The sequence below is a fragment of the Taudactylus pleione genome, unplaced genomic scaffold, assembly GCF_031769625.1.
Source record: "Taudactylus pleione unplaced genomic scaffold, aTauple2 ptg000089l, whole genome shotgun sequence".
Lineage (NCBI taxonomy): Eukaryota > Metazoa > Chordata > Amphibia > Anura > Myobatrachidae > Taudactylus > Taudactylus pleione.
Genome location: NW_028284491.1, coordinates 3,816,951 through 3,844,760, shown reverse-complemented (window position 1 = coordinate 3,844,760; position 27,810 = coordinate 3,816,951). Strand labels below are relative to the sequence as shown.

General features: G+C 40.7%; 1 protein-coding gene across 3 annotated transcripts in view; it reads right to left on the bottom strand.

The window, feature by feature from the left end:
• Positions 1–27,810, bottom strand: part of CAB39L (calcium binding protein 39 like) — a 99,316-nt gene that overhangs the window by 18,439 nt on the left and 53,067 nt on the right. For all 3 annotated transcript variants that reach the window (XM_088469118.1, XM_088469116.1, XM_088469117.1), the window contains exons 2-5: positions 26,163–26,305; positions 22,732–22,896; positions 15,877–15,995; positions 5,031–5,199 (exon numbers count right to left, since the gene is read on the bottom strand). In XM_088469118.1, coding sequence (XP_088325244.1) covers positions 5,031–5,199; positions 15,877–15,995; positions 22,732–22,896; positions 26,163–26,273 — 564 coding nt within the window. In that variant the 5' untranslated portion in view covers positions 26,274–26,305. The remainder of the gene's footprint in view (positions 1–5,030; positions 5,200–15,876; positions 15,996–22,731; positions 22,897–26,162; positions 26,306–27,810) is intronic.

Below are 27,810 nucleotides of genomic sequence, written 5' to 3'. Positions count from 1 at the left end.
CACCTAAATCTACTCTGTACCTGGCAGAAAGGTAAGAAAACTGTTCCACACATTCTTTGGTGTAATTAAGTTAATAACTTAATACAACTTTAATGACATGAGGCAGAAAAAGTCCTGTGATTTCAGAAAAAAATGTGAGTTAATATAAAAGTAAGTTAATCAGCATACAGGTCACAATGTTCAACCTGAAGATCAGGTGTAGAAAGTGTTATAGTATTATATACAAATGTTAAATATATTAAATACTAAAATGAATATTCATCTTTTGTTGTTTCCCTCTCAAGTTTTGCTGCTCAAAGAGCTGAAAGCTGTACAAGATCACAAGTTGCTGCTTTATTGAAAATGTTCCCTAATGCACCCAATTGATATAATTATTTAGCTTATCAAAATAAATTCAAAAATAAGAAAATAAAATAAAAAATCAGTTCAAAGAATTAAATGTGGAGACTGCATCTATATTCCATACATTTATGGATATAACTGCAGTGTATAGCAGCAAAGAGTTCATCTACTTCATGTACAATCTTCTTCGTCATAAGCAAATTTTAGTTCACACTGCTCATAATACCAACACTAACATAGCAGCACAGAGTACAAAAAAATATGTGGAAGTATTTCTGGAAGGTAATTGGAAAACAATCTTGTAAGAACAAACATCTTTTTAGAAGACAAAAATATATAGTTTACGGACGTTGGCCCCCAAGGCAATATTTTATGAATTTAAATGAAATGCAATTTAAATATATATTATATACATCTCAGAAAAAAAGGCCATATGGGAGTCATCTCCTGGGGCCAGTGAAAATCAATCTTGCAAAACAAATCAAATTCCTTAGTAATACCCCTGGGTAATAAAGTATTAAAAATAAAGATCTGCACTGTCGTCACTTAATCTCCGCCTCTCCAATTAGGCTTTGGAATTTCCATATAAAAGAAAATTAGTTTTGTTATTTTGTGGTTGTGACAGTCTATGAATTGGTCTGCACCGGACACGTTTTGTACAACCCATCCCTTAGATTTTCCCTTATTCTTAGAAGGACATTTTATTATATAGGTTACATATTTAAACTGCATATAAAGTAGAAGAAAAATTTAATTTCTTGTATTGGACAACTTTATCATCTAAATACCATGTCTGTGAAAATTATCAACAAGTCATGAAGAAATGCATTCCTTGATTTTTATGTTAAATAGTAGGTGATATTTTAACACTCAAATATAAACAAACATACATACATTAACAATTTCAAAGTACGTTTATCTGCAGCTTATTTTACGTTTCCTATACTGACATTTTGGAACCTTATTAAACTGTTTGCATATTATGAAGCTGCCATTTAAATAAACTAATGATGTCTACATTTCTGTGGTTTAAGAGTTTTAAATGTCACCTTGAGATTGTGTGTCAGGGTCCAAAGAATTTACTTAGTTGCACTAAAATCGAGTATACTAATAAGATATAAGCGTATCATTAAAGGAGGTGGAGCTAAAACCTATCCAGGAATCTATCCTACCCCCACATAAATATATTGATATATTGGTCATCAAAGAATATAAAATAGTATAAGGCCAGTACAAAAGAATGCGAAAAAGGTTACAATTTTTTTTTTTTTTAAAGGTGGTCTATTTATGCACAAAGCAAGCTCCCATGAGAATGCTCAAACATTTTATATATAAAACTAATCATAATAGCAAAAAACTATTTATCTAAATACATTGTATTGCTTCCACAACAATTATTATTAGTCTGCATGCTCACCTCTAACTAACACTAAGGGCCAAATGTAATAGGGTGAGAGTTTAGAAAATGTAAGAGTTTAGCAGTAACTTCTCACATTGGTTGAGTTTTATCTTCAAAATGGAAAAACATCTGGATGAGAGTTAAATCGTGAGATTTTTTAGTCTAAGTGGAGGATTTATATAGATTGTTTTTACCTAACTGTAATACTTATTTAGAACATTAATTGGGTACATTCCTTTTTAATATTGAGCCAACAACAAGGAGGATCTTATGGCAGCAATTTAGGGACTACTTGCAGTTTATTTTCCTAAAACAGTGTTCAGTTTAGGGCAACTCATTACCTAATCTTAATCATGATAGTAAGGGAAATTCAGGACTGTTGTCACTGTGTGTGCCACTTGTGTGTTTGAAGATTTATATAACATGGCTCGAAGTAAATCTATAAAATGAACACTGAAAAAGGTCCAAACAGAAAGTACTCAGTGTCACATTACAGTTATAGGCAAGATACCAGGCGGATTATTTACTAAGTGTCGGGTTGTAAAACCCAACACTTCCGTTCGTGTTTATGCCCGATATTTAAAAGGGCAGAGCTTTTACTAACCGTGTCTTGCTAGTAAAAGCACTGTCCTTTTAAATTTAATGGCATGACCACACCCGACACATACCCAATTTACATAAGACCCTGGAAATACACGGCTCTGATCCGGGTCTATCAATCCAGCTTCAACCCGGGTCATAGATACAAACCCCCTTGCACACTACACCAAAAAAACGTCCGTCATGTTGTCCAGCGCTGGCAGTTGATGTCATCTGCAGGCGTACCAATAAGCTTATCAAACACTTTTCTGAGCAACCCGGGTCTAAAAACCTGGGTTGAGTCCGTTCACACTACAGGCAACCCGGGTCGCTCCCAGGAAAAACCCTGGTACCGGGCAGGGTCGTGATCTGTTCACACCCTACAAAAACCTGGGTTTTTGGTGTATGTGTGAAAGGGGTATTTGGAAATAAACACCCTGATCTCTAGCACCTTTGTATAAGGGAAAAATAAAACTAATAAAGACTCAAATATACTCGTCTAGCTGAACATAAAACTCATTAAAGTTAAGGAGGGGGCACATTAGACAACATGTCACCCCAATCCAGCGGATCGGGCCAACATATCGTCAAATGTGTACCCACTATGGATGACTATGAGCGCTCCCGCAGGTTGTCCATCGGGGTCGTTCTGTCAGCCTGCGTGTAGGGCTGCTGGAACGACCCAGCAACCGACGCCAGGCAGATGAATGGAGCCAGTGCCCAACATATCGTGAGGTCGGGCACCGGATTGTGTAATGTGTATCGGCTGACCGATATGTCGGGCGTTGCATAGCTGGGTACACAAATCGGTAAATACTTACCAATTTAATCTTACGATTTAAGATTACCCAGTTTAAGAGTTCTACAACCAGCACTTTAAAGTCTGAGAAGATATGGTCATTGAGTGAAAACTAATATATTAAAACAGGAATATATTTTGTTAGCAATGTTTGTTTTCACACATTGTAAGTGTCTTTATTTAAATTATTTATTGATTCATTTTTTTCTCTGTCTTCTAAAGCAGTTTCATCTTTGTACATCCACATTGATAATACATATCCCTGTAATTGCTTACAACAAAAAAACACAACTATCAAATGATAGGAAAGGAAGACAAGAGGTGGGCAGATAGAAGTGGAGTCAAAAATATGGAAACACACAAGGTAATTTAGGCTCAGATGTGTTATAGTCCAGATATGAAGACTCTCTATTCCACTAACCACTTTTCAAGGTCTCCGTCACTTAAAGCATGTATTGGCCTGCCTTGGGTTGGGTAACAGCCTGTAGTGTATGAGTGGGAATGCTTTTTGCTTCAGGTCTCTGTCTAACATACATCAATTAGGTTATCTGCCTGCAAAGCAGTATATATACACATTTGCATTTTTAGGTCCATTACACTGAGTGTAATCTCATATTGTAATCTTAGATGCTGTAATCCCCAAGTCTGATAGGGACCAAATGTATGGTAAATGCACAGACTTCGGAATCAAAGTAATGTTTTTATTCACAAACATCCCCACTACTTATTGATACAAATTGGGAATTGGCAGCATACAGGTAGCGGCAAATACAAGTGTTGTAATAAGTTCTACTTGGTACTTGGATAGTAAGATACATACACAAAATAATCTTTTCTCGGAAATGTAAAGATGCTGTGCAATTTATAGGCCATACACTCTCCCACCAACAGAGAAAGGCTGAACACATTTAAATATCTTTGTAATCAAATAGGCGACATCTAGAAAATATTATAACTTTTTTCTTTCTAACAATATTTATTGAACATTGGCACACTCTACCAATTTAACCAAAATGGTCATCATCCAAGTGAGAATTCGGCCAATGTTCCCAACTGTCCATAAATTAGGGTTGAAATGTACTGTAAAAACTCAATATCAATCCAAGGCCAACAAAGTCCAACACATCAAGTTCATTGAAAAACTGCCTTTTCAGTAAAGCTGGGTACACACCTATACAATCCCCAGCCTGATCACCTGATATCGGGTGATAGGGCTGACGATTGTATAGGTGTGTATTCAGGACCGCCGGAGAAGCGTTAGCAATTTATGTGCTGTTTAATATTTATTGGCCCGACCTCCCGATCCCATAGAAACCCATACACACTGAGCCATTTCTAGCAGTGAGTACAGGGCTTGCAGTTGGTCAAGCTGGGTGTACACTGCTCTGCTTATCGGGAGTGTTTAACCCGATCAGCCAGGGATCGCAAAGGTGTGTATCCAGCTTAATACAATATGGCTGACAATCTGCTGAACTCTAATATGATGGGGAAACAGTTACCTAATCTGTCTTAATATTACTTTGTAAGGTGACATAAGCTCATAGAGAATCCAAGCAAACATCTAGATCATAACCACCTATTTCATCTATAAAACAAGGGGGTGATGTCAGAGGGAAATGAGAACATGGGATGCACTAAGCTAGAACTACTTCTGGATATGATATGGTCCTGGACATCGGTGTCACATGTAGTCACACTCATTTTAACACATGCATGCATACATACTAAGCTGCCAACACCATTACATAAATGAACCATTTTATTCCTAACCAGAGTATTGTATTTCTATTTGGACTACAAAAATAACCTCTGAGAAATCTCGCCTTGTAATGACGCAGTAAGAAAAATAAACTTGGTAGGAGTTCTATTTTAAACTACATAAACACTGAACAAGAGTATTAAATAATTTACCTTAAATGTAGCAAAGGCATCGGAAGCTATGTCGAATGTTGACATTTCTACATATTTAAAGAAGTCCCCAAACTGTTCAGAGTACAGGACGGTTTTGGCAAGCGGTTCATGACGGACACATTCCCGAAGCATTATCCCACAATGCAAAGCCACTTGAGGGGATTCGTACCTAAAAGAAAACCATGAACAAGACATAAGCACTCCAACAGTAGAAAAGAACAGCCAATCAGCCTATTCTGCTAGCTGTCAACTGTACCGGAGCTCACCGTGTACGCTGCTGTGTGGTCATAGGTGCTCGGCTCTAGTTCAGAGAACATGTACCAAAGCAAGCACTCTGACAAATAAGGGACGAGGTACTCAGACTCCCCATTATGTGACACAAGTCTGACTTATAACTACACCTCACTTTCTCGTTTTTGAAGAACCATTAAAAGAATGTTTTTTCAAGCTAGCACTTTAAAGAAGAACTCCCTGCAAAACAGTGATAGCGTGTTATTGATCCTTCTGTAGTGAGCGATGCCAGCCAATGCAGTCAAGTACAGGATGAAGTCAATAGAATAAAAAAATGGTGACAGGGATGCTGAACTTAGCAGTGTACCAGAGGAAGGGCTGTTGAGCACAAGGAGAGGTTATGGATAGGAGTATAAAATGGGGAGAGAATGGTACACTAACACAGAGATTTGTGGGATGTTTTGTATACTAGGTAATATCATTTGGGCCTACTTTGCACATTAGCCAGCAGTATAAGAATGGAAGTCGGTAAGTGCGCTCTAGTAAACCGTAAGCTTACTGCCTAGGTAACCACTTCACCTATAAATGATATATAGCAAAAATCAAACATAAAAATGTTCATGCAGTAAGCGCTCAAACCTATAAGATCTAATGGTCTGGCTAGGTTAGTGACAAAATAGCATACACGAAACATGTAAACAAGGCAATATAACCTTGTGGTAGCAAGGAGATATCACACACTAGGTGCAAATGAGTACCATACGGGGCATGGGGGATGCTGAAAAAGTCACGGGGTTGGTGAAGTGGGGGATGAACAGATGTCGCTAGAAATGTCCCAGAAGGTCCTGGAGGAACATGTATCCACAGTATTTGTACAAACTTAAAATCTACTTTCAATATAGTCAATTTGTAGCGGCCGGTAGGCTTGAACAAAGGTGTGATGGTGCCAACAATGGCCACGGTTCTGCAGTAACCGTGACCCGAACACAGCCTGCTTCACTGCTGACCGGAATCTGATCAGGGTTCCCCAGAGCTCAGTGGAGAGAGCCTCGCCAACCCGGATCTAGTGTCCAGGCACTGACAGTCTTAGTGCAGCACGGCAGTCGGGATGTAAGTCCCCGCTACCTGTGCTGTGACCGATGGCGCCCTCCGGTGTCAAGTGCTGGCCTGGTCCTGCTGACCGCAGACACCACCTAGTCGCCGTAGCAGAGGGTGAGCTCCACGGCGGCAGACGGGTGGAACGGCCGCAGGTCAGGTGTGTGCACGGAGGGGATCTCTTACCGGGGGGTGAGGCTACTCACGCTGCTGGGATCAGGGGTCCCTCCGAGCGTTGTCTGGAATGCTGGTGGCGGCAGGAGTGCGACGCGTTGCTTTTCTTATCTTCCGGGTTCCACACGGTCTGAGATAGCGGCTTGTATGTAGGTATTGCCTGGGTGTCTCCAACGCGTTTCAGCCGGCTATGGCGGCCTTTTTCAAGGATAATATGTTGGTAACATAGTGTCTGTATTTAAAGGGGTTGGGGCACTCCTCCAGGTTCCGGTTGGAGGAAAACACAGGAGCCACACCTCCAATGGCTATTGGAAGGTTAGACGAGGTGGACATAATCCCTAGTGGGATTTAGTGAATGAGGAAAAGAGAATGGACATATGTAGATCATGAAATAGATCTAGATACATGCAGAAAAGGGGTGGAAAAAAGGAAGGGGATGGTACATAATGCAATCAAATACAGAATAAAGTCAGAGACAAACACATGGGCAAGTGCAAAAAAGGTTAAAAAAAATAAAAAAAAATTCATATAAAAGTGCACTACAATAATAAACAGATAATACTTCTTTAAAATGAGGATCTTGCCAAATGAGTACATTGTGCTCGTCTTAAATAACCCGGGCAAGTCTCCAGGTTTCTAGCCCAAAAAATAATAATGCAGGCATTTTGAAATTTTCGCTCTAGAGAGGATGGAGCTGCAGTTTAGTTCCAGTGTATGTGAATATACTCTAGATGTCAGCTAATGTTGTATTCTGTTTTGCATAGTCCTAATGCCTATGGGGGAATATACACTCCATATGGTGAAAGTTAAACTGTTTTCATTCACATTCAAATCAAAATGAATCTGAATGAAATCAGTCAAATCTGGTCACCGATAAACAATGACCGTGGCCCCATGAATGTAAAGTGATGGGCAGCTCGTTAAATAGGCGCCACGTCCTACATTAAATAGTACCCCTTATATGATGGTTTGGATTTCTAAATCCACATTCAGTTCTGCAGGCACTAAGGTTTTAAGGTCCATGATCCACTTGATCTCCTCTCTACTTAATTTCTTATTGTAGTCACCTCCTTTCCAGTTTGGTTTAACTAATTTTATTCCTACAAACCTCAGTTGGGAGGCGTCTTAATTATGTTCGGTTTTGAAGTGTAGTGACACGCTATGCTCATCAAACCCTTTTTGGATATTCCTTCTGTGTTCTCCTATCCTCTGTTTCAGGCATCTTGTGGTTTTCCCAATATATTGCTTATTGCATGGGCAAGTGAGGAGATAAATCACACCCCTGGTGTCACAGGTGATCATGTCTTGGATTTTATGCTGGCTACCCGTGCTGCTTGATTTGAACTTCAAGGTTGGTAACGTGCTCTGGTAGTTGGATGTTTTACAATTCAGGTATCTTCCACAGTTGAAAAAGTCTTTGTTTTTCTTCATTGAAATTGAGGCCTGTATAGAACTCGTTGGTGGTTGGTGACTGTGGACAAGTTTCTGTTTGAAATCGTGGTTGCTTTGGTAGGATTTGGGCCAATACTTGATCTCTCGTGAGGATTTTCCAATACTTGCGTAGGACCTGCTTGATGAACTTTGATGATGAATTGTATTCAGTAATAAAGCATATGTTAAATTTGTCCTCAAGGTCAGTCCTTTTTGTTTTATACTCCAGAAGATGTTCTCTGCCTTCGTCCAGGACTTTCTGGAATTCACAAGAGACTCGTTATAGTTCTTCAGGAGGAATTGTTTCTGAAGTTCATTTCCTTGGATTACGTAATCCCTTGTGTTGCTACAGTCCCATCGCAGCCTAGTGAATTGGCCCTTGGGTATGTTAGTCAGCCATGGTGGATAGTGTTCACTACTACACAGGATAAAGCTGTTAACATCGACCTTCTTCCTGTACGTCTTTGTTTCCAGTTTCTGATCCTTAACAAATATTTCAAAGCAGATTTCAAACAGAAACTTGTCCACAGTCACCAACCACTAACGAGTTTTATACAGGCCTCAATTTCAATGAAGAAAAACAAAGGCTTTTTCCTTGCCTGCAGGACTGAATGTGGATTTAGAAATCCAAACTATAATATAAGGGGTACTATTTTAATGTAGGACGTGGCGCCTATTTAATGAGCTGCCCATCACTTTACATTCATGGGGCCACGGCCGTTGTTTATCGGTGACCAGATTTGACTCATTTCATTCAGATTCATTTTGATTGAATGTGAATGAAAACAGTTTAACTTTCACCATATGGAGTGTATATTCCCCCATAGGCATTAGGACTATGCAAAACAGAATACAACATTAGCTGCCATCTAGAGTATATTCACATACACTGGAACTACACTGCAGCTCCATCCTCTCTAGAGCAAAAATTTCAAAATGCCTGCATTATTATTTTTATTGGCTAGAAACCTGGAGACTTGCCCGGGCTATTTAAGACGAGCACAATGTACTCATTTGGCAAGATCCACATTTTAAAGAAGTTTTATCTGTTTATTATCGTAGTGCACTTTTATATGAATTTTATTTATTTTTTTAACCTTTTTTGTACTTGCCCATGTGTTTATGTCTCTGACTTTATTCTGTATTTGATTGCATTATGTACCATCCCCTTCCTTTTTTCCACCCCTTTTCTGCATGTATCTAGATCTATTTCATGATCTACATATGTCCATTCTCTCTTTTCCTCATTCGCTAAATCCCACTAGGGATTATGTCCACCTCGTCTAACCTTCCAATAGACATTGGAGGTGTGGCTCCTGTGTTTTCAACCGGAACCTGGAGGAGTGCCCAAACCCCTTTAAATACAGACACTATGTTACCAACATATTATCCTTGAAAAAGGCTGCCATAGCCGGCCGAAAGGCGTTGGAGACACCCAGGCAATACCTACATACAAGCCGCTATCTCAGACCGTATGGAACCCGGAAGATAAGAAAAACAACACGCCGCACTCCTGCCGCCACCAGCATTCCAGACAACGCTCGGAGGGACCCCTGATCCCAGAGCGTGAGTAGCCTCACCCCCCGGTAAGAGATCCCTTCAGTGCACACACCTGACCTGCGGCTGTTCCACCCGTCTGCCGCCGTGGAGCTCACCCTCTGCTACGGCGACTAGGTGGTGTCTGCGGTCAGCAGGACCAGGCCAGCACTTGACACCGGAGGGCGCCATCGGTCACAGCACAGGTAGCGGGGACTTGCATACTGGCTGCCGTGCTGCACTAAGACTGTCAGCGCCTGGACACTAGATCCGGGTTGGCGAGGTTCTCTCCACTGAGCTCTGGGGAACCCTGATCAAATACTGGTCAGCAGTGAAGCGGGCTGTGTGCGGGTCACGGTTACTGCAGAACCATGGCCAGTGTTGGCACCATCACACCTTTGTTCAAGCCTACCGGCCGCTACAAATTGACTATATTGAAAGATGATTTTAAGTTTGTACAGATACTGTGGATACATGTTCCTCCAGGACCTTCTGGAACATTTCTAGCAACATCTGTTCATCCCCCACTTCACCAACCCCGTGACTTTTTCAGTATCCCCCCATGCCCCGTATGGTACTCATTTGCACCTAGTGTGTGGTATCTCCTTGCTACCACAAGGTTATATTGTCTGGTTTACATGTTTCGTGTATGCTATTTTGTCACTACCATACCCACTTTATATGGGATTAAAACATAGTTGATTTATGCCTACTTGCCTGTTACATGTTTTAGATTGTACATTGTGGCATTCAATATAGACCATATTCCTGCTTACGAATTGTTAGATAGAGGGTTAATACCCACCATATGCACATGCACCTAGGCAGACCATTAGATCTTATAGGTTTGAGCGTTTACTGCATGAACATCTTTATGTTTGATTTTAGCAGTATAAGAATGTACTTTGAATATTAGGCACCATTACGGAGGTCTGAATTATACACTATCCATTAGACTTGCATCTTTATTGTACACTAGTCATCAGATGTGAGTCCGCATTGTTCACTAGTCATTAGATGTGGGTACGCATTATTCATTCAATAGCCATCAGATGTGGACTAGCCATCAGACTTGCATCTATATTGTACACTAGCCATCTGTGGGTTCACACCGTACACTAGACATAAGACATGTTTCCGCACTGTACACTAGCCATCACACGTGTGTACTGTAAACTTTTCACCAGAAAGCGCTACGCGGAAAATAGTATGTAGATCAGGGAACTTTTTTACCTTTTACCCCAAAATATATTTAGATACGCCGATGTTACCCCCTTGATTTGAAAGGAAGGAAATCATATAGTAGTGTCCCCATACAATGCCCCTGTAGTAGTGCCCCCCCATATAATGCCCCTGTAGTAGTGCCCCCATATAAGCCCCTGTAGTGCCGCTTGTACAGAAAAAAAAAAACACACTTACCTTAATCCCCGGCTGCTCCTCGGAACTATGGGAGAGACATCATGACGTCTCTCCCATTGTGCGCATGGAGAGAGCCAGAAGCTGGAGTTCAGAAGAGAACTCCAGCCTCCGGCTAACGCGGCGGTGCAGGGAAGGAGCTGGGTGCCTGCTGGTAATAACATCTCAGCGGGCGTCCGGCTTAGAGCCTCCCTGCGGCACAGCCGGGCATGCATAAGAATCAATCTAGTTGTAGATGATCACATTTTGAAATGGTCTGCTGTGCATGCACTACTACTATGTAACTATTTTCTCTTTGGGAAATGACGTCACCTTAATAACTAACTATGTACAGGACCCCGTGTACTTGTTATTGATAGGATAGCTCTGCTGCTCTGTTATATTGGTGCCAGTATAGTGAATTATGTAGGTGTGTAGGACCTAGATGGGATATAAGTTGACTAAAGTTCATTTAAACTCAACACAAAACTATTATAACATAGGTGCAAATCTGAAGTACTAGTCTTTGTACATGAAATAAGCACTACTTTCCAAATGTTCAATTGTTCATGGTTGTGACACTGCTGCTTGGCAACACTCATAACAGGCAATGTGTGCTCCATATCACTGGTTCTGCAGGGACTTTGGAAGATTATGAGCAGCTCACAATGACAATATAATGTAGTGATTAAACGCTTGTTATTTCACTACATAGCCTTCCATACCACTTTTCTGCTAATATAAAATAGTAGACTATTGGGGAATGTAACAAACTTCTAAAGAGTAGAGAAGTGGAGGAGTCGCCCATAGCAACTGATAAGCTTCTACCCATCATTTTATAGCATGTACTTAATAAATTGCTAGTTAGAAACTGATCGGTTACTATGGACAACTTCTACACTCTTTAGAAAGTTTGATAGATTTACCCCCTTTAATTCATACACATGGAAAGATCAGACAATTTATTGGAATAAGTGGTAAATGGTTTTATGTAGTTACCAATAATTTTTGGCCGAACAAACGCTCAGAAAAGCAATGCAAAAGTATGGGGCATATTCAATTGCGATAATCATTTTTTTTGTACTCAAGGCGCAAGGTTTTTCCCACAACCGCAAGGTTTTTTCCTATTCAATTGGCTGCGAGAAATTCACCAGCGGTAATTTCAATAGGAATTAATGCTTCAGGGCAGGTACTAAATATGGAAAAAATTCCCATTTTAAAAAGGTAAAAATGTCAGGACTCAGTTTAATTGGCCCAATAATTACTGGGGTGGAAAAAAGAAATTAATTAAAAAAAAAAGGCCTCAAATTTACTTTCTGATTTTTCTTTAAAAAACTTTTTTATTTTATTTGCATTTAATTAAACAAAAGAAGTTTACTTTTTATCTTTGCTTTACTTTAAAAGAAAAAAATGCAGATATCAGCCATTTTAAACATGTTTAAAGCTATTTTTTTTCGTTTGGGACAGAAAGTACGATTACCCAATATTTATTTATTTAAATTTTTTTGTACAGGCTGATTTGCACATTTTTTTTTTCAATTGGATAGCGTTGGAATCAGGAGAGCGTATACCCGTGTTAATGAAAAATTGGTCATAACAGCCGCTATTGAACATGTCCTATGTGTTCTTTTCCGCCTTTCTAACTATCTATTTCTCTCACCTCTAATGCAGTCTTTATTCTGGGCTGCAAACAGAAAGCCCTGAAAGCACATTAGACCGTAGATGCTTCTAGACCAGTGGTGGTCATATCATCATCAATATAATAAGTTACAATGCACAGTAATAGTAAGATGCTTGAACTCTTTAACAGCTGTATCATCACCTATAACTATGAGCAATGCATCCTGCGTTAATCTGAGTGCTAAAGAAATCCTATTTGAAACATGAAATTGCTGTACTTTGCCTGCTAAGGGCATGCTTCTAGTTCAAGGTTTGATGTCCAACAACGACAAATAAGCACTAAAATTGGCCATATATGGTGCAAACTGGTTATTTAACATGGTCACTGATTGACCAGATCTCTCTGCAGTTTGGTCCTGTGCTTGTGTAGCAAAACATCCAGGCACTGCTGTACAGATGTCAGCCTGAAGAAGGACCTATAACTATTGTAGTAGCAGAAAACAAATTAATGAATAACCTCTTGCCAGGATTATGCTACAATACTGGACTTAAGGCAAGCTTGAAAAAAAGTTTGTAGATAGCACCGGAAGTAAAACTGAACACAATACACTTCAAGATAGATTCTGAAGTGGGCAGGAAAACCAGCAACCGGTATGAGCCAGCAGGTTCCGGATTGCTGATGAATTGTTTCTAAAAACAGTGTTTTGTAGTTGCTTTCTGAGAATAAGGTTATGGAAATCTCAGGCAGGCAGATAACATACAATTATTAACACTGCAGGAAATGACAGCAGGAAATATAATAGCATTGCTAGATTTACTGTGTGACTGACCAAATCTACGTAGCACACTGGAAAATTCCCAAATGGTAATACTAAAGCCCCACGCGTCAGGATATGAATCTTACTGGCAGCAGCAGGTAACGGCTTCAGGCACTAATATAGTGTGTGTCAGGGCCATTTTAAATTCCAGCAGCATTTTCAAAGCTTTGTTGTGTAGAGTCCCTCTTGTAAAGGAAAACTCCAGTAGTCCCAGTGTCTTCCAAAATGTGATGCTAAGAGGCTGCTCCAGGTTCAACAAACTTGATTTTGATTTGTAATAACAATTCTAAAACCATTTTCATCTGTCTCCGTTTCAACCTTGACTGGATATTTGCAGCAAGGAAGTGATAGCTGCACGCTGAAGTGATAAAAATACTTGCCCTCAAAAACTAATATCTCAACCTAAGATAGTTATATTGCTAAAAATCTCAGAGTAAAGCCTGCAGATAAATTCTGCAGATCCGTTAAATGCTGTGACACGGATCAGTGTGCACTCGTGTACACTGAGCAAAGTTTAGCTCAGTGTGTGATGTCTTCAATGGGATCGGGAGGTCGTGGAATGAGATCGTCAAGCAGGACATCAAGTACCGACCTTCCGGTCGGACCGATGCAGGAGTTTATGAAGTAGTTTATCGGCTAACACTCCCGTATACGCGCTATACAGTAATCGGGCCGATCACACAATTGTTGGCGTGATAATTAAATATTGTGTACAATTAAAACTAGTTAAGATTCTCAGAATAGGGGTGAAATCATTAGGGATACATTAAGCTCACCTTACAAAAGTGAATGACTAAACAGATAAAAGAGATTTTAAAGTGAAAACATTTATCTGCAAGAAGCATCTACTAAGTAGTAGGAGTCTACTTTGGTAGTGTAAAATACAGTACAAACACACGGACATGATGTGTTTATTATCTAGAAGTAAAATGCAACAATTACATGGTAAATGCGCTCAGGGCTGGTCATGTTTCACTGTTTGACATTCAGTTGACATATATCATTGACATTCGGTCAGCTACATGTTTATCTATTTATCCATGTACATAATACCTATAACATGGAATTCCTAAACAAGCTGAGTGGAAACTGGTATGATAAATGATTAACAGACTAATAAAATATTAATAAACCTAGATTCATTGAGTATGGGTGACAAAGAAGTAGGTTTAGTTTTCTCCCCTGCTCTGCTTTCCATCAATACAGATATGTGACAGTTCAGCTATTTTAGGAAGAGTTCCTGAGAAGCACCCCAGATAGGCTGTTACTTTATTACATTAGATTTGACTAAACTTTAACAATTAGTTAGTCTTGGGTTACAATTGCACTGGAACATCTACATGATGCCCTATGCCCTATAAATCGGCTCAGATGTTCATCCAGCTACACATCAGGGCAAGAACATAGCTGACAAATTCAGCAATACACAATTGTTCTTTTAATATGTATAGTGTACAGATTTCTACTAGACTTTTTTTTGTCTCTCTGTAATTCCCCACTGCAAATTCCCCTCGTATGAATTGGTCACCCTACCCACCAGGGGCATCTTTAGAGAGTAGGAGGCCCGTCTACATCCCTTGTCACGGACCCTCTCCTCTCACTCCGGTGTCCGGCAGCCGACTGATGCCGCTGGCCGGCCACCGCAGAATCAATAGACTCTGGGCATTAGAGTGTGCTCAGGGTCTATTGCGCATGTGCAGATCGCCAAGGAAATGGCGCGACCGCCATTTTCACAGCGCATGAGCAAAACGCCGGAAAAATGGCCACGCCGGCCATTTTCCGGCGTTTGAACAAAACTGAAAGACCCAACGCGGGACTTCGGAGAGGTAAGTATGACAAAGTATGGGTGCAGGGTGTGCGGTGTGGTCCCCCCCTGGACCCCGCAGCCAGTGTGCACTGCACACCCTGCACCCATTATAGATACGCCCCTGCTGCCCACTGTATGTATAGATGTGTCTTTGCTCACCTAGCCTCAATACACCATGCAGTGTGATATGCCTGGCGTGAGTGAGCTGCCAAGTCCCATGCAAATCTGCTCGTATCAAGCGTCTTTTTATGCAATGTGACTAGGACTCACTAGCAGACTGTGCTGATTAATTTGATATGTGACACTTTTATATATGTGCAGTTGCAGGGGCATGCATAAATTATCCTCTGCGATGCCTTACGCAGCCTGAACACTCATAGCGTGCGATGAAGTTAGCAATTCCTGAGTTAGGTCAGAGCTTGTGCAAGTGAGCGTGAGGCTGCGATGGTACTCCATTGTACCGATGGTTATGCAGTCTTGCTAAACATTACAGATGTGTGTAAGGTAAAGTGGGCGTCCTTAGGTTATGCTGCGACGGCATAGCGACCGCAATGGATTAGCATACTATCGCAATGAGACTGCATGCGTAATCGCTGTTGTGATCGGTAGTGAATCAGGCCCTTAATGCACATAGAGGCCTGCTTTCCTCACCAAACTATTACACATTCACAGTTGCATCTGATGACAATATCTAGTAATAGCTAGACATTATTTGTTGTGTAATGTATTTAGGACTTACCCTTTCAGCAGAATAAAGAGTATATGTTGATGGGAACAAATGTACTCCACAGTGGGGCTTCGAGTGCCAATCTGTCTTCTCAAGATGTTGTTGAATATCTGAGACACATCCTTCTTACCCTGCAAGACCGAGAGGTATTTTCATACACAAGTATCAGAATATAACAGAAAAGAGTAATGGATTCAGGACAAAACCCCTATTCCCCACCTACAAAGAGCAAATGTGTTTTTAGTTACTCAGCCCTTTAAACAGAAGAATAGTTTTTACCTTCTAATGTATAAGGCTTTGCAATAAGGAAATATGGTATCAGTTTTTATTCTTTATTATCACATGTATTATTGGTCTGTCTGAAAGCTGGATTATAAATACAGTATTATTAATATTTATTTATATAGCACTAGCATACTCGGCAATGCTTTACAAACGGAAACAAACAAGAAGAAATACCTTCTAGCAAGCCTATGCTTTATAGTAAATAAGAGGAAACTTGTTTGCAGCATAAGGTTATGTCATACTTGCCAACTCTCCCTCATTGTCAGGGAGACTCCCTGAAATAGTAGCATTCTCCCAGTCTCCCTGGAGAGTCTAGCAATCTCCCTGATTGCACCTTACCCCCGTTATGTAGCTGTTATATAAAACTATATACATTCAAGTGGGATCATTAGTATAATTTCCCTGCCCTGGATATAAGGCACAATGATCCCTATGGCTACATGCATTTTCAGAGAAGTATCAGTGTGTTTTCATGGACAAATAGCTCTTACTAACTGCTTTTGGGCTTGTGTCTTTTTAATGTAAGCCAAATTTATGACACGCCCCTCAGATGTAGCCGTACACGCCAACTTTACCGCCGCGCTTATAGGTGTTGCTTTCACAATCTCCCTGAAATGATTTTTCAAAAGTAGGCAAGTCTGGGTTATGTGTCACATATTGTATATTAGCCCAGCCAGACTGTAACAGGGGCTATGTGATCACACAGAAATGTTGGTTTGGGGATCAGTATGGTATTTATAAAGGGTTAATGTATCAAGCAGTGAAAATAGTAGAGAAGTTCCCCATAGCGATTATTCAGCTTCTACCTATCATTTTAGAGAATGTACTTGATAAATGCTACTGCTAAGCCGATTAATTGCTACAGGCAACTTCTCCTCTTTCACTGCTGGATACATCAAACCCTAAATGTTCTGAGTGACCTGTAAAGGGGTAGGATATTTTAGGGTGCTAAGGAAGGTTGCCATTCATGCAACCCAAAGTCCTGTAACCAAGATGTTTGCAGTGGCTTGTGTGAGATATGTGCACAGACTCTAGTGAATTCATAAAATGTATGTATATACTAGTAAAAAGGGTATGTGCCGGGACACCTCGGCCTGCCCCATCCTCTCTCTGCCCTCTGCTCTGTACATCTCTTACATTTTAGAAAGACCAGTGTTCCACCCAGAACATTTTGCCAGCCTGGTGGCATCAAGAAGTAGTCGGGTGGTGGCCTTCCCAATTATGCAATGTTGAAATCCTGACTTTACAGTGATTTCAATTTGAGATTAACATTTTATATATTAATTAATCTCTTCTTCTAGTCTTCTTAGTGGGCCCAGTTGTCTGCAGCTTTTTCATAATCAAAGTCTGTGCTATCTTGTCCCTCTATTGAAATCAGCATCAGATTATTTAGTGTGCTTTGCTTCATGTGATTCCTTAAACAGGTTTTAATTTGCTTTAGATTAGAAAATCCTTAGAGCAGCCCAGATACTGTGCTTTTTGGACACAAATACATTTTTTTAAAGAGCTGCCCAGATACTGCACACTTGTATTTTTTTTTAAATCATGTAGATTTTTATTGGAAAATGTTCTACATATTATATGTTTTTTTTTTTTTTCTTCTGTTTATAAGTGTTCCCAGTGGAAAAGGAAAAAAAAGCGGTACAAATAAATACCAAAATATACACAGTCAGAGAAATATCAACAGTAAGTCGAACTTGAAATCACAAATATAACATATAAACAGCTAAACAGCTCACGCATGGAGGTAAAAGAAAATAACCAAACAAAAAGAAAGCAAAATGGGGGAAAACAGAGAAAAGAAAAAGGAGAATAGAGGAGAATAGAAGAGGATAGATTACACAAAAGGATCTCCAACAGGTCTACGAAGGCCCAGGAAGGCCCATCTATCCCATAATTTGTGAAATTTGGAAAGGGCTTTACGACTAGTCTAAACATACCGTTCATGGTCAATGGTGTCATTAACAAGTGCCCTCCATTTGTGTATATTAGGGGGATCTGGAGCACACCAGGAGCGGTGGATAAGGTGGATAAGCCTAAAGCATAACGATAAATATTTGCATTAAACAATTCCTCAATATCCAATGCAAATAGACAAAGTTTTGCCTCTAGGGTAGGTAATGATGGGAAAGTAAACTGCATATCTGACCATACTAAGTTCCAAAAATCATTAACCCAAGGGCAATCCCATAACAAATGCCAAAATTCACAATCAAAAGCACGACATTTGGGGCAATTAGTTGCAATATTAGTATCAATACGTGCAATAGAAACGGGACTGGTAGGACCTGTGCAAAATAAAATAATGGATTTGTTGGAAACGAACACAAGGGGAAGTGTATCTTATAGAGCCCAACAACTGAGACCATTGTTCATCCTGAAGAGAACCTAAATTTAATTCCCATTTATTCCTAACGGGAAGAAGGGCATCAGGCAAATTATGAGAAGTAAGATCACTATAAAGAAGATAGGAGACTGTCTTACGAACGGGTAATTGAACAAGTGCAAATTTAAGAAGAGAAGGTGATAGTACAATAGGATCAGATCCAAACTAAGAGTGCAGGGCGTGACGGAGATGAAGGTATCTATAAAAGGCCGTATGAGGAAGGCCAAACTCCATACGCAAATGATCAAAGGAGTGAAGCACCCCATTATGAAACAAATGACCAAGAGTTTTGATACCATATGAAATCCAAAAGGACTCCGCTCCCAGCTCAGAAAGACCATCATTATACCACAGGGGGACATCTGGATCCACACCCATTTCTCCAAACAATCCCTGAGCAAAATGCCAAACCAGTCCAGCCTGTTGAAGTAAAGGGGGAGATCTATTTGGCAATTTTATGGAGAATAAAATTTGTAAAGGAGCTAAAAGGGGAGCCCGTTTGCCCACTCAGAAATCCCACCAGAGCGGTATCAGTACCAGCAGATAACCAGGGCACCAAATGTAACAGCTGTGATGCCATATAGTAAATGCGTAAGTTAGAAAGGGCCAGCCCACCTGAAGATTTAGATCTACAAAGCGTACGTAGAGCAATCCGTGGTCTCTTATCCCCACACACAAAAGAAGATAGAATAGAATCGATATTGGAAAAAACTTTTTTGGGAATAAATACAGGGGAATGCTGTAAAACATACAAGTATTTAGGCTGAATGGACATTTTAAATAAATTAATGCGACCTGTGACTGTAAGCGGAAGTTTCTTCCGCACATGAATCTTATGTTTAAAAGCTGAGGTAATGGGCATCACATTAAGTTTTACAAAATCAGCAGGGTTAGGTGAAATGGAGACACCCAAATACCGAAAGGAGAGAGTCCATTGTAAAGGGCAGGAGAGAGAGGGGGAAAGAGGTAGGTAGCCATTCAAAGGAAAAATACTAGACTTGGACCAATTAATCAGCAACCCCGAAAAAAAACAAAATCCTTAATAACGTCCATCAAATGTTCCAAAGCTGGGCCCGCGTTAGCCAGAGAGCATAAAGAGCTATTGTGTCAATTACACGGCCCACACGCAGGCCCTGAATAGCGGAATCTGAGCGAATGAGACACGCCAGGGGATTGATAGCCAGTGCAAACAATGCAGGGGATAAAGGGCACCCCTGGAGAGTGCCACGCCCAAGTTGAAAAGAAGAAGAGACATAACCATTCACCGACACTCTGGCTGATGGAGAAGAGTACAAAAGACGGACCCAGCTAATAAAACGAGAACCAAAACCATATTTAGATAAGTTCTCCCGTAAATACTCCCATTCCACAGAGTCGAAGGCCTTGGCTGCATTTAAGGAGACCACCATCGCTTCAGAAGCATCCCTATAGGAAATTTGCATATGATAAAATAGTCGCCTAAGATTTTGAGTAGTGGATTTACCTGGAATGAAGCCGGTCTGGTCAGGGTGTATAATAGAAGTAATGACAGAATTAAGACGAATAGCCAGCAGTTTAGCCAATATTTTAATGTCAGTGGTAAGAATGGAAATAGGTCTATAAGAGTCTGGATGGAGGGGGTCCTTCCCAGGCTTTGGGAGCACTACAACCAAGGCCGCCGATATGGATGGCAGGAGACAACCAACAGTCAAAAAAGTGCACACATGTATTTTGACACAATCATTTATATTAAGAGCTGCCAGATACTGCCCCACTTGCTATCTGTACACAGATGACAACGCTGCCCAGATACTGCCCCACTTGCTATCTGTACACAGATGACAACGCTGCCCAGATACTGCCCCACTTGCTATCTGGGGCACAGATGACAACGCTGCCCAGATACTGCCCCACTTGGTATCTGGACACAGATGACAGCGCTGCCCAGATACTGCCCCACTTGCTATCTGGACACAGATGACAGCGCTGCCCAGATACTGCCCCACTTGCTATCTGGACACAGATGACAACGCTGCCCAGATACTGCCCCACTTGCTGACAGCGCTGTACTAAATATAAACTAGCTACAGAGGTCTTTCTTCATAACCTCCAAGATAAATAGTAACATGAAGACATGTGTTTGGCTCCCGTGAAGTCCTCTGTCAGACGTCGGCACCACAAGGAGTGAGGATATAGTTATGACGAAAGAGATTTTCAACAAATATTTGGCTATGAGGATAATAAGTTATATGCATAATAGACTGATTTGTTTAAACTTCAGCAAAGCCACCATTTGGGATATAGCACAATATTAATTTATTAAGCACAAAGGGGTCAATCCAATTAGGTGTGAGTTTGTTTCATGACACTCGCAGATTTCGCACAAATGCGCGCACCCGAGAATTCTCCAATCCAATTAAATATGCCTATCACAAGTATTTGCAGCAGGGGGTTGCATATTTGTCAGCCAAATGCGATGTGAGAGGTGCATGAAAAAAATGGGATGACCTTCCTGGGCACCGAAAAAGTGACAGTTTTGTTTGCAGAATCATTCAGAAGGCTGTTAGTGGGCATAAGGAAAGTACTGGAGCTCTTTAAAGAGTGTTAAATGGCTGATTTATGCTTTTTTTTTTTTTTTTTTAAAGTTAAACAAAAATTATGTTTTGTATTTTGTGCTGTAAAGGCAAATGTAAAGCACTTTGAGTACTATTGGGAGAAAAGTGCTATATAAATAACATTATTATTATTATTAAATGATAAAAAAGGAAAAAACTTTATGTTTACTGTCATAAGAAAAAAAAAAAAGTAGGGGAAAAAAAATGTTTTTGGGGTACTTTGGAGGTGACTACAAAAAAAATTAAACAAAAAAAATAAAAAATAAAACAAAGGGGGGTATTCAATTAGGCTGCAAAAAGCCATTATTATCGGCGATAATTTTTCGCCACTGACGTCATTTTCGCCTGTTTGAATTATCCCCATATTCAATTTCAAAGACTTTTCGCAGGTGCGAAAAGTCTTTGAAAAAAAAAACGGGGATACTGAATAGGTGGCGAAAAAGTGCAGAATTGGGGTTTAGGGGTGCAGGCTTAATAAAATAGGCTGCACCCCTGGGAGAGACTCATACAAGTATTCTGTGTATAAAAAAAATAAAATTTAAAAAGCGTTCAGGACACCCCAAAAAAGGTAGGTTTAATTTAGGAGTTAAAAAAAAAATAAAAAATAGGGGAACAAAGTTTTAAAGTAGCGAAATTGATTCAGGGTGGTCCCCATGTATGCGGCAGGTGTTTTGAAGAATGCGTGTAGTAGTGGCAGGTGCATTTTTTAACAATTTTAAAAATGCACTTTAGGGACTTAAAAATTTGCTTGCACCCATTTTCATATACCTCAACTTTGATGCAACTAGTATTTTTTTTTGCAGAAAAAACAACTAAGTGCTATTCTTCATAGGCACAGTTATGCACCTGCCGCGGCTATTTAAAAACCCTACTGACCTTCCGCAGGCCAAAATGGGTGTACCCATAGTGATCCCCCATGTCAGGACATCATTAGGGGGGGTCCCTGGATGATTTCCCGAAAATTCAGCGATTTTTTCCATACTTACCTTTCCGCCGAGTCCCGATTCTGAAATTGAATACGGAGATAAGCGGGCACGCCCCCGATACTTTATCCCCGTGAAAAGCTCCGATGTGGTGCGAAAAGTTTGGCATGCGAAAAGCCCGGACTCCCCATTGTCTCTAATTACATTTCAGGTGCATAAAGCAATGAAAAAGTGTATTTTGGGGTAATTCTATGCCATTTTTTTAAACCCCATAAAATGACACGTAATTGTTGGACTAATTAAGCTGATTGGATATGTCCCAACATTTTAACCTTAAAATAAAGATTTTTCCCTACCATAATGAGAGTTTACTGGTTCAAATTTTGAGTTTCTAATTGGATTGTGGAATGAATTCACAATACGAATTTGCTGAGAAAACAGCAACTCGCAACTGGCACCTAATTGGATTGACCCCATAGATTTACTGAACCTTATTTTACATATACCTGTGAGTTCCTTTGTCCAAACACAGCCTGGCTTTGGAGCAGTTACAATGACATGAGTCAGGTAGTGATGTTTGTAATGCACAGAACAGTTTATATGCAGAGATAATGATATATAAAAAAGTACTCATGTCAAAATACAGTAAACAGCTTCTGCACACTTGAAGGATACGTACCTCGAAGTCTATGAGGTGCAGGTTGGCTATCAATGTCACCAACAAACCACTGTTGTACAATTCTTGTGCTAGCTGAGCCACCGGCTCCGTCTGAGGCTCCTTTTCTCCTGTACCACACAAAATCTCCTTTGTGGCTTGGAGGGATTTGGAAACCTCCTCAGAGGCCTGTTGCACACACACAAAAAGTAACAGAACATTTGTAAAAAATTACATTATTTTTTTTCATGACACCTGCATTTTATTTTTAACAAAACATTCATATCCCTGTTAAAAAGGCATACAAGCCCTAATGCAGGCCAGGCCAACCTGTGGCTCTCCAGCTGTTGAAAAACTACAAGTCCCAGCATGCCTTGCCACAGTTTCGCTGTTAGGGAATGTTAAAACTGTGGCAGGGAATGATGGGACCTGTAGTTTCACAACAGCTGGAGAGCCACAGGTTGGCCAGGCCTGCCCTAATGTTTCTTTACTTGTGTAATTTACATATTAAGAAACGAATGTATGATAATATCTTTGTTGCACTAGAACTAGCTTCTACAATGGTGTTCGCCTCTAAGCGAGTAAGCAATGTTTTCCTGTCCCATAATCCCCTCCTGTTAGTCTTTTTCAAGTGAGAAAGTCATCTTCCAGTAGAAGAGTTTGGAGTGTGGTCAGGAAATTATGAAAGAGGTGGATCTGAATTTATGAATGACGGCCAAGGGGATTAAGTAATAAAGCCCTGTGTGCACTAACAGTTTGTACAGAATGACAGCAAAAAAAATATGCCCAAGAAATACAGCCTACAGTACTAGACACTTTTAAGCAGAGTGGACATTAAGAGATTAAAGCGAACAGCGAAAACTATAGCTAGGAATAAACTGCACATAGTGCAGAAAGCCCGATGGTTCTAAATGTTTTCCCCAAATATCTTCAGCGGCTTATGTATTACTTAACGTCTCTTTCTGATCAAATAGGGCTGATTCTGAGTTGGGAGCAAAGCAAATAAACAAAACAAAAAAAAACAAAGTATCTTTGCACCTTGGCAAAACTGTTGATCACTCTTCTCATACAAACACTACAATCCCAAGTTCTTCAGGAGACAGCCCTATCCTGGCTCTCATGATACCTATCTAATCGCTCTTTCAGTGTTTGTTTCTTTGAATACACCTCCTCTTCGCTACCTCTATCATTTGGATTACTGCAAGGCTCAGGGGCCCATTTATCAAAGTTAATTTAAGGTAAATTCCCTGAAAACATCTGTTTTCGGGGGTTTACATCAAATACTAAGTATCCCCCGAATGTATGAAGGAGGGACCGCAGCATGCATTGCCGCCGGCAGCCGCCTCCCCCGTAGGTTTCTATGGGGGATGCGATGCTGCCAAATGTATCAATATGGGGAATGGCTCCAGCAGCTAACGCCATCTGAAGATAGAGTTAGCCTCTGTAGTGTATGGGGACTTACCGCAAGTCAGCCGCATGCAGCAGCCCCGCATGCACTCCGGCCACATCGCAGGGACTGGCTCCTTCCGAAGCCCGTCTCCCTGCATGTGCCGGTACATACATTCTGTCGCTGTGATCGCATTTTGCAATGCGATCATGGGCGGTACTGGATGCCCTGATCGCATTGCAAAATGCGATCATTAATAAATGGGCCCCTCAGTCTTAGGTCCTCTGCTTTTCTCTATCTATACCACATCTCTTGGCTCCTGCGGATTTCAGTGCCGTCTGTATGCGGATGATACTCAAGTCTACCTATCCTCCCTAGATGTGTCACCATCTGTATTGGTCCCCGTTACTTAATATCTCGGTCATTTCATTTTGGATGTCAACTCGCCACCTCAAACTTAACATTTCCAAAACAGAATTAATAATATTTTCACCTGCCAATAGTAATAGGTAGCACATATTCTTGTGCATCAATGCTTGCAAGCAGGGCCCTCTTACCACTATGTCCATGTTATTTCCCAGTCTTGCTTTAATATGGTTTGTTCCAATTTTAAAGAGCAACGGAATATGCTGTGCTATATAAGTAACTGCACATTTTAAATCTTCCCAACCTGCAGTGCATTATTGTTATCAGAGAGATTTAGCTTGCAGTGTAAAAATACAGCTGTCCAAGACATGTGGGCTATAATCCACAGGTTCTCAAACTTGGTCCTCAGGACCCCAAACAATGCATGTTTTCCAGGGCTCCTCACAGAATCAGAAGTGAAAAAATTAACTCCAACTGTGGAACTTTTAAAATGTGTCAGTGAGCAATGACTACACCTGTGCTAGGTAACCTGGAAAACGTGAACAGTGTGGAGTCCTGAGGACAGAGTTTGAGAACCTCTGCTATAATCAAAAGCAGCCAGTATCTGCTTGCATTACAAAAATAATATATTTGTTTGCTACCCTTGCATTGCAAAATGGTTTGTCCAAGTTCAAAGTTACTTGCTGTTTCACTCATATTATTGGCCAAGCTTGTGCTAATTAATGGGTGCCCAATGTTGCAATTCAATTGTATTTGGGTTCCCATTAATTGTAGCACCCAATTAGACCAGGTTTAGCCGCTTAAAACAGCTAAACCCGTGTGAAATCATGGTTAGGGCGCCCAAACCAAAGGCTTTTCACACATTTCTGCTCGCCACCTCAGGAATGGAGTTGCTCCGTCGGGCGCCCAGCACTGACAGCCACCAGTGCTAACAATTTAATCGCCCCCATATAGGGAAAACATAGAAGAGGAGTGGGTCAGAATTTATGTATTATCCTGAATCTGTTCTATTGGTAACTGAGCATCTACAATTGAAGCTTTTTAACATGGTCTATCTCTGCCATGAGAACACACACACAAAATCCATGGATTGAATTCTAATCCCACATGCATCTTATACAATACTAGCTGGAATACCCAGCATTGCCTGGGTTTACATTTTTAAGTTATTACATTTTATTATGTGATGTCCAAATTCATCCAGTGGAAGGCCCAGAACAGACGCCCTGGGTCAAAGTTCTGCCAGACGCACTCCGCCGTGAGGGCCGACAGGGACCCCAACTACTCCATTAGGCAGCCCAGACCAATTGCTACCCCTCTGTGAAGTTTTCATCTAAATCCATCCAGTGGAAGGCCCAGAACAGGCTTCCCGGGTCAGAGTTCTGCCCAGCGTAACCAACGCAACAGGAGGTCCTACCAAGACCTCAACCCCCCTAAAATCTGTCCAGGATCCAACTGGACCACCTCATGTTGGTTTCATCAGTTCAGGGGTGTACGAATGTATAACCGGACAGTCACCCAAACAGACCAATGAATTTTATATATAAGAGATACGAAGTGATGATTTAATGAACACAAGTTTATATTTAACCTCTATAGTTGTACTTTTCAGGTTCAATACACAATCAATGCATAAATATGGACTTTTAATACTTGAACTCAGAAGAGCTGCAATATAATAAAAGATACAATGCAATCTTACCTTTTCAGTCTTCTTGTCCTGCTTTTCCAATAATGTCATATTTTCCTTTAGAGTTTTTACTATCTCTGCAGGATTCTTGTGCGATTTACTGAATAACGGCATTTTTTTCATATTTTCCTGGTGTGTTACTGTATTATTGTATCCTTAAAGAGAAAAAAAAATCAATATCATTAGTTAAAAGTAATATTTATAAATCACTAAATTAAAATACATTATGGTAAAATAAATAGTTTACTACACAAATGTAGTCAATAAGATAGTGTGTAGTATTTTTAATACCTGAAATGTATTATTTCTGTAGGTGTCCTATATCTGCATTTTTGAGCCCAACAGAGTTGACAATGGGCCTGATTCAGTAAGAATTGCAATAGCGATTAAGCATGCAGTCTCACTGCAGAGATATGCTAATGACTGCAATCGCAATGCCATACACAGCCTAACATAAGGACGCCCCCTTTACCTTACACACACCCGTAATTCTTAGCAAGACTGCGGAACCATCGGGAACATAGAGTACAATCACAAAACTTGCACAAGGTCTGACCTTACTCAGGAATTGCTAATCTCATCGCACGCAGTGAATGCCCATATGGCATTGCAATGGCTAATTTATGCACACCCCTGAAACGGCATTCAAACGCACTGGCACGTCTGCATTTCACCGACCACCCCCAAACGGTACTTCCTGTCAATTACTCTACAATGGGCCTGCGTAGTCACTGCGATCGCAATCCCGAACGCAGTGGAGTCTTTGCGCACTGCGATGCTTACACATGCGCAAAAAACACAACAATTGGCAGATTGTGTGCGTAATCGCAGTTGTGATCGGTAATGAATCAGGCCCTATATTAGAAATGCAGAAACTGGAACCTTAATTGGTACCACTGCCTATGCATTACAAAGCCCTCTGAAATGTGTGGCAAATAACAAGTGAGGCTTCGTATGGAACCATGTATTCTTCTTTTCTGTCACTAATGAACAGTATTTATTATAACAATCATAGCCCTGAGTCTCCAGCAGAGGGCCCAATGTCCTGATGCCAGGATCTGGAACACCTGTTGGTCTCTATTTATTCCCAGCCTGTGGGATCCTCCCTTACCTTACCTAGCATTGTGTGTGTGTGCTCCTGCAAATGCCTAGGCCCGGATCCTGTTTCCTAGTTCCCTGAGCCTTCCTCTGCCATGTCAGAATTATTAACTGCTTTCACCATTTGCTTCAACTGACCATTTCCCAGGGGGGCAGTCAGGAGAGGACATATACTAAGTATCCAGGCCTGGGCCTTGTAGGTAAATGTGGATGTGGTGGAAGGAAAATTGGCACCATCCGCTCAACCAATGCCCGATCTCTGCTGGATTGGGTGCGGGGATAAGTGACCACACGGACCAAGAGCCACACAGCAGCACTGTTGTCATGATGACTGCCCCTAAGGAGTGGTTGCATGGTCACCAGCGATTTCTCTTGTTAGTCCTTCCCAAATATAATCAGCTATCATAAGATCTTGACCACTCTCCCATTGCCTATATTAATAGCCTATGTACTCCGTTTTGTGTTTGTCTTTTTTTATTTTTTATTTTAATTGAGCATGTCTATGTCTTACTCACAAGTTGCAATTAAAAACCTTATCATACCGGTATTTATTTTAAGGGAA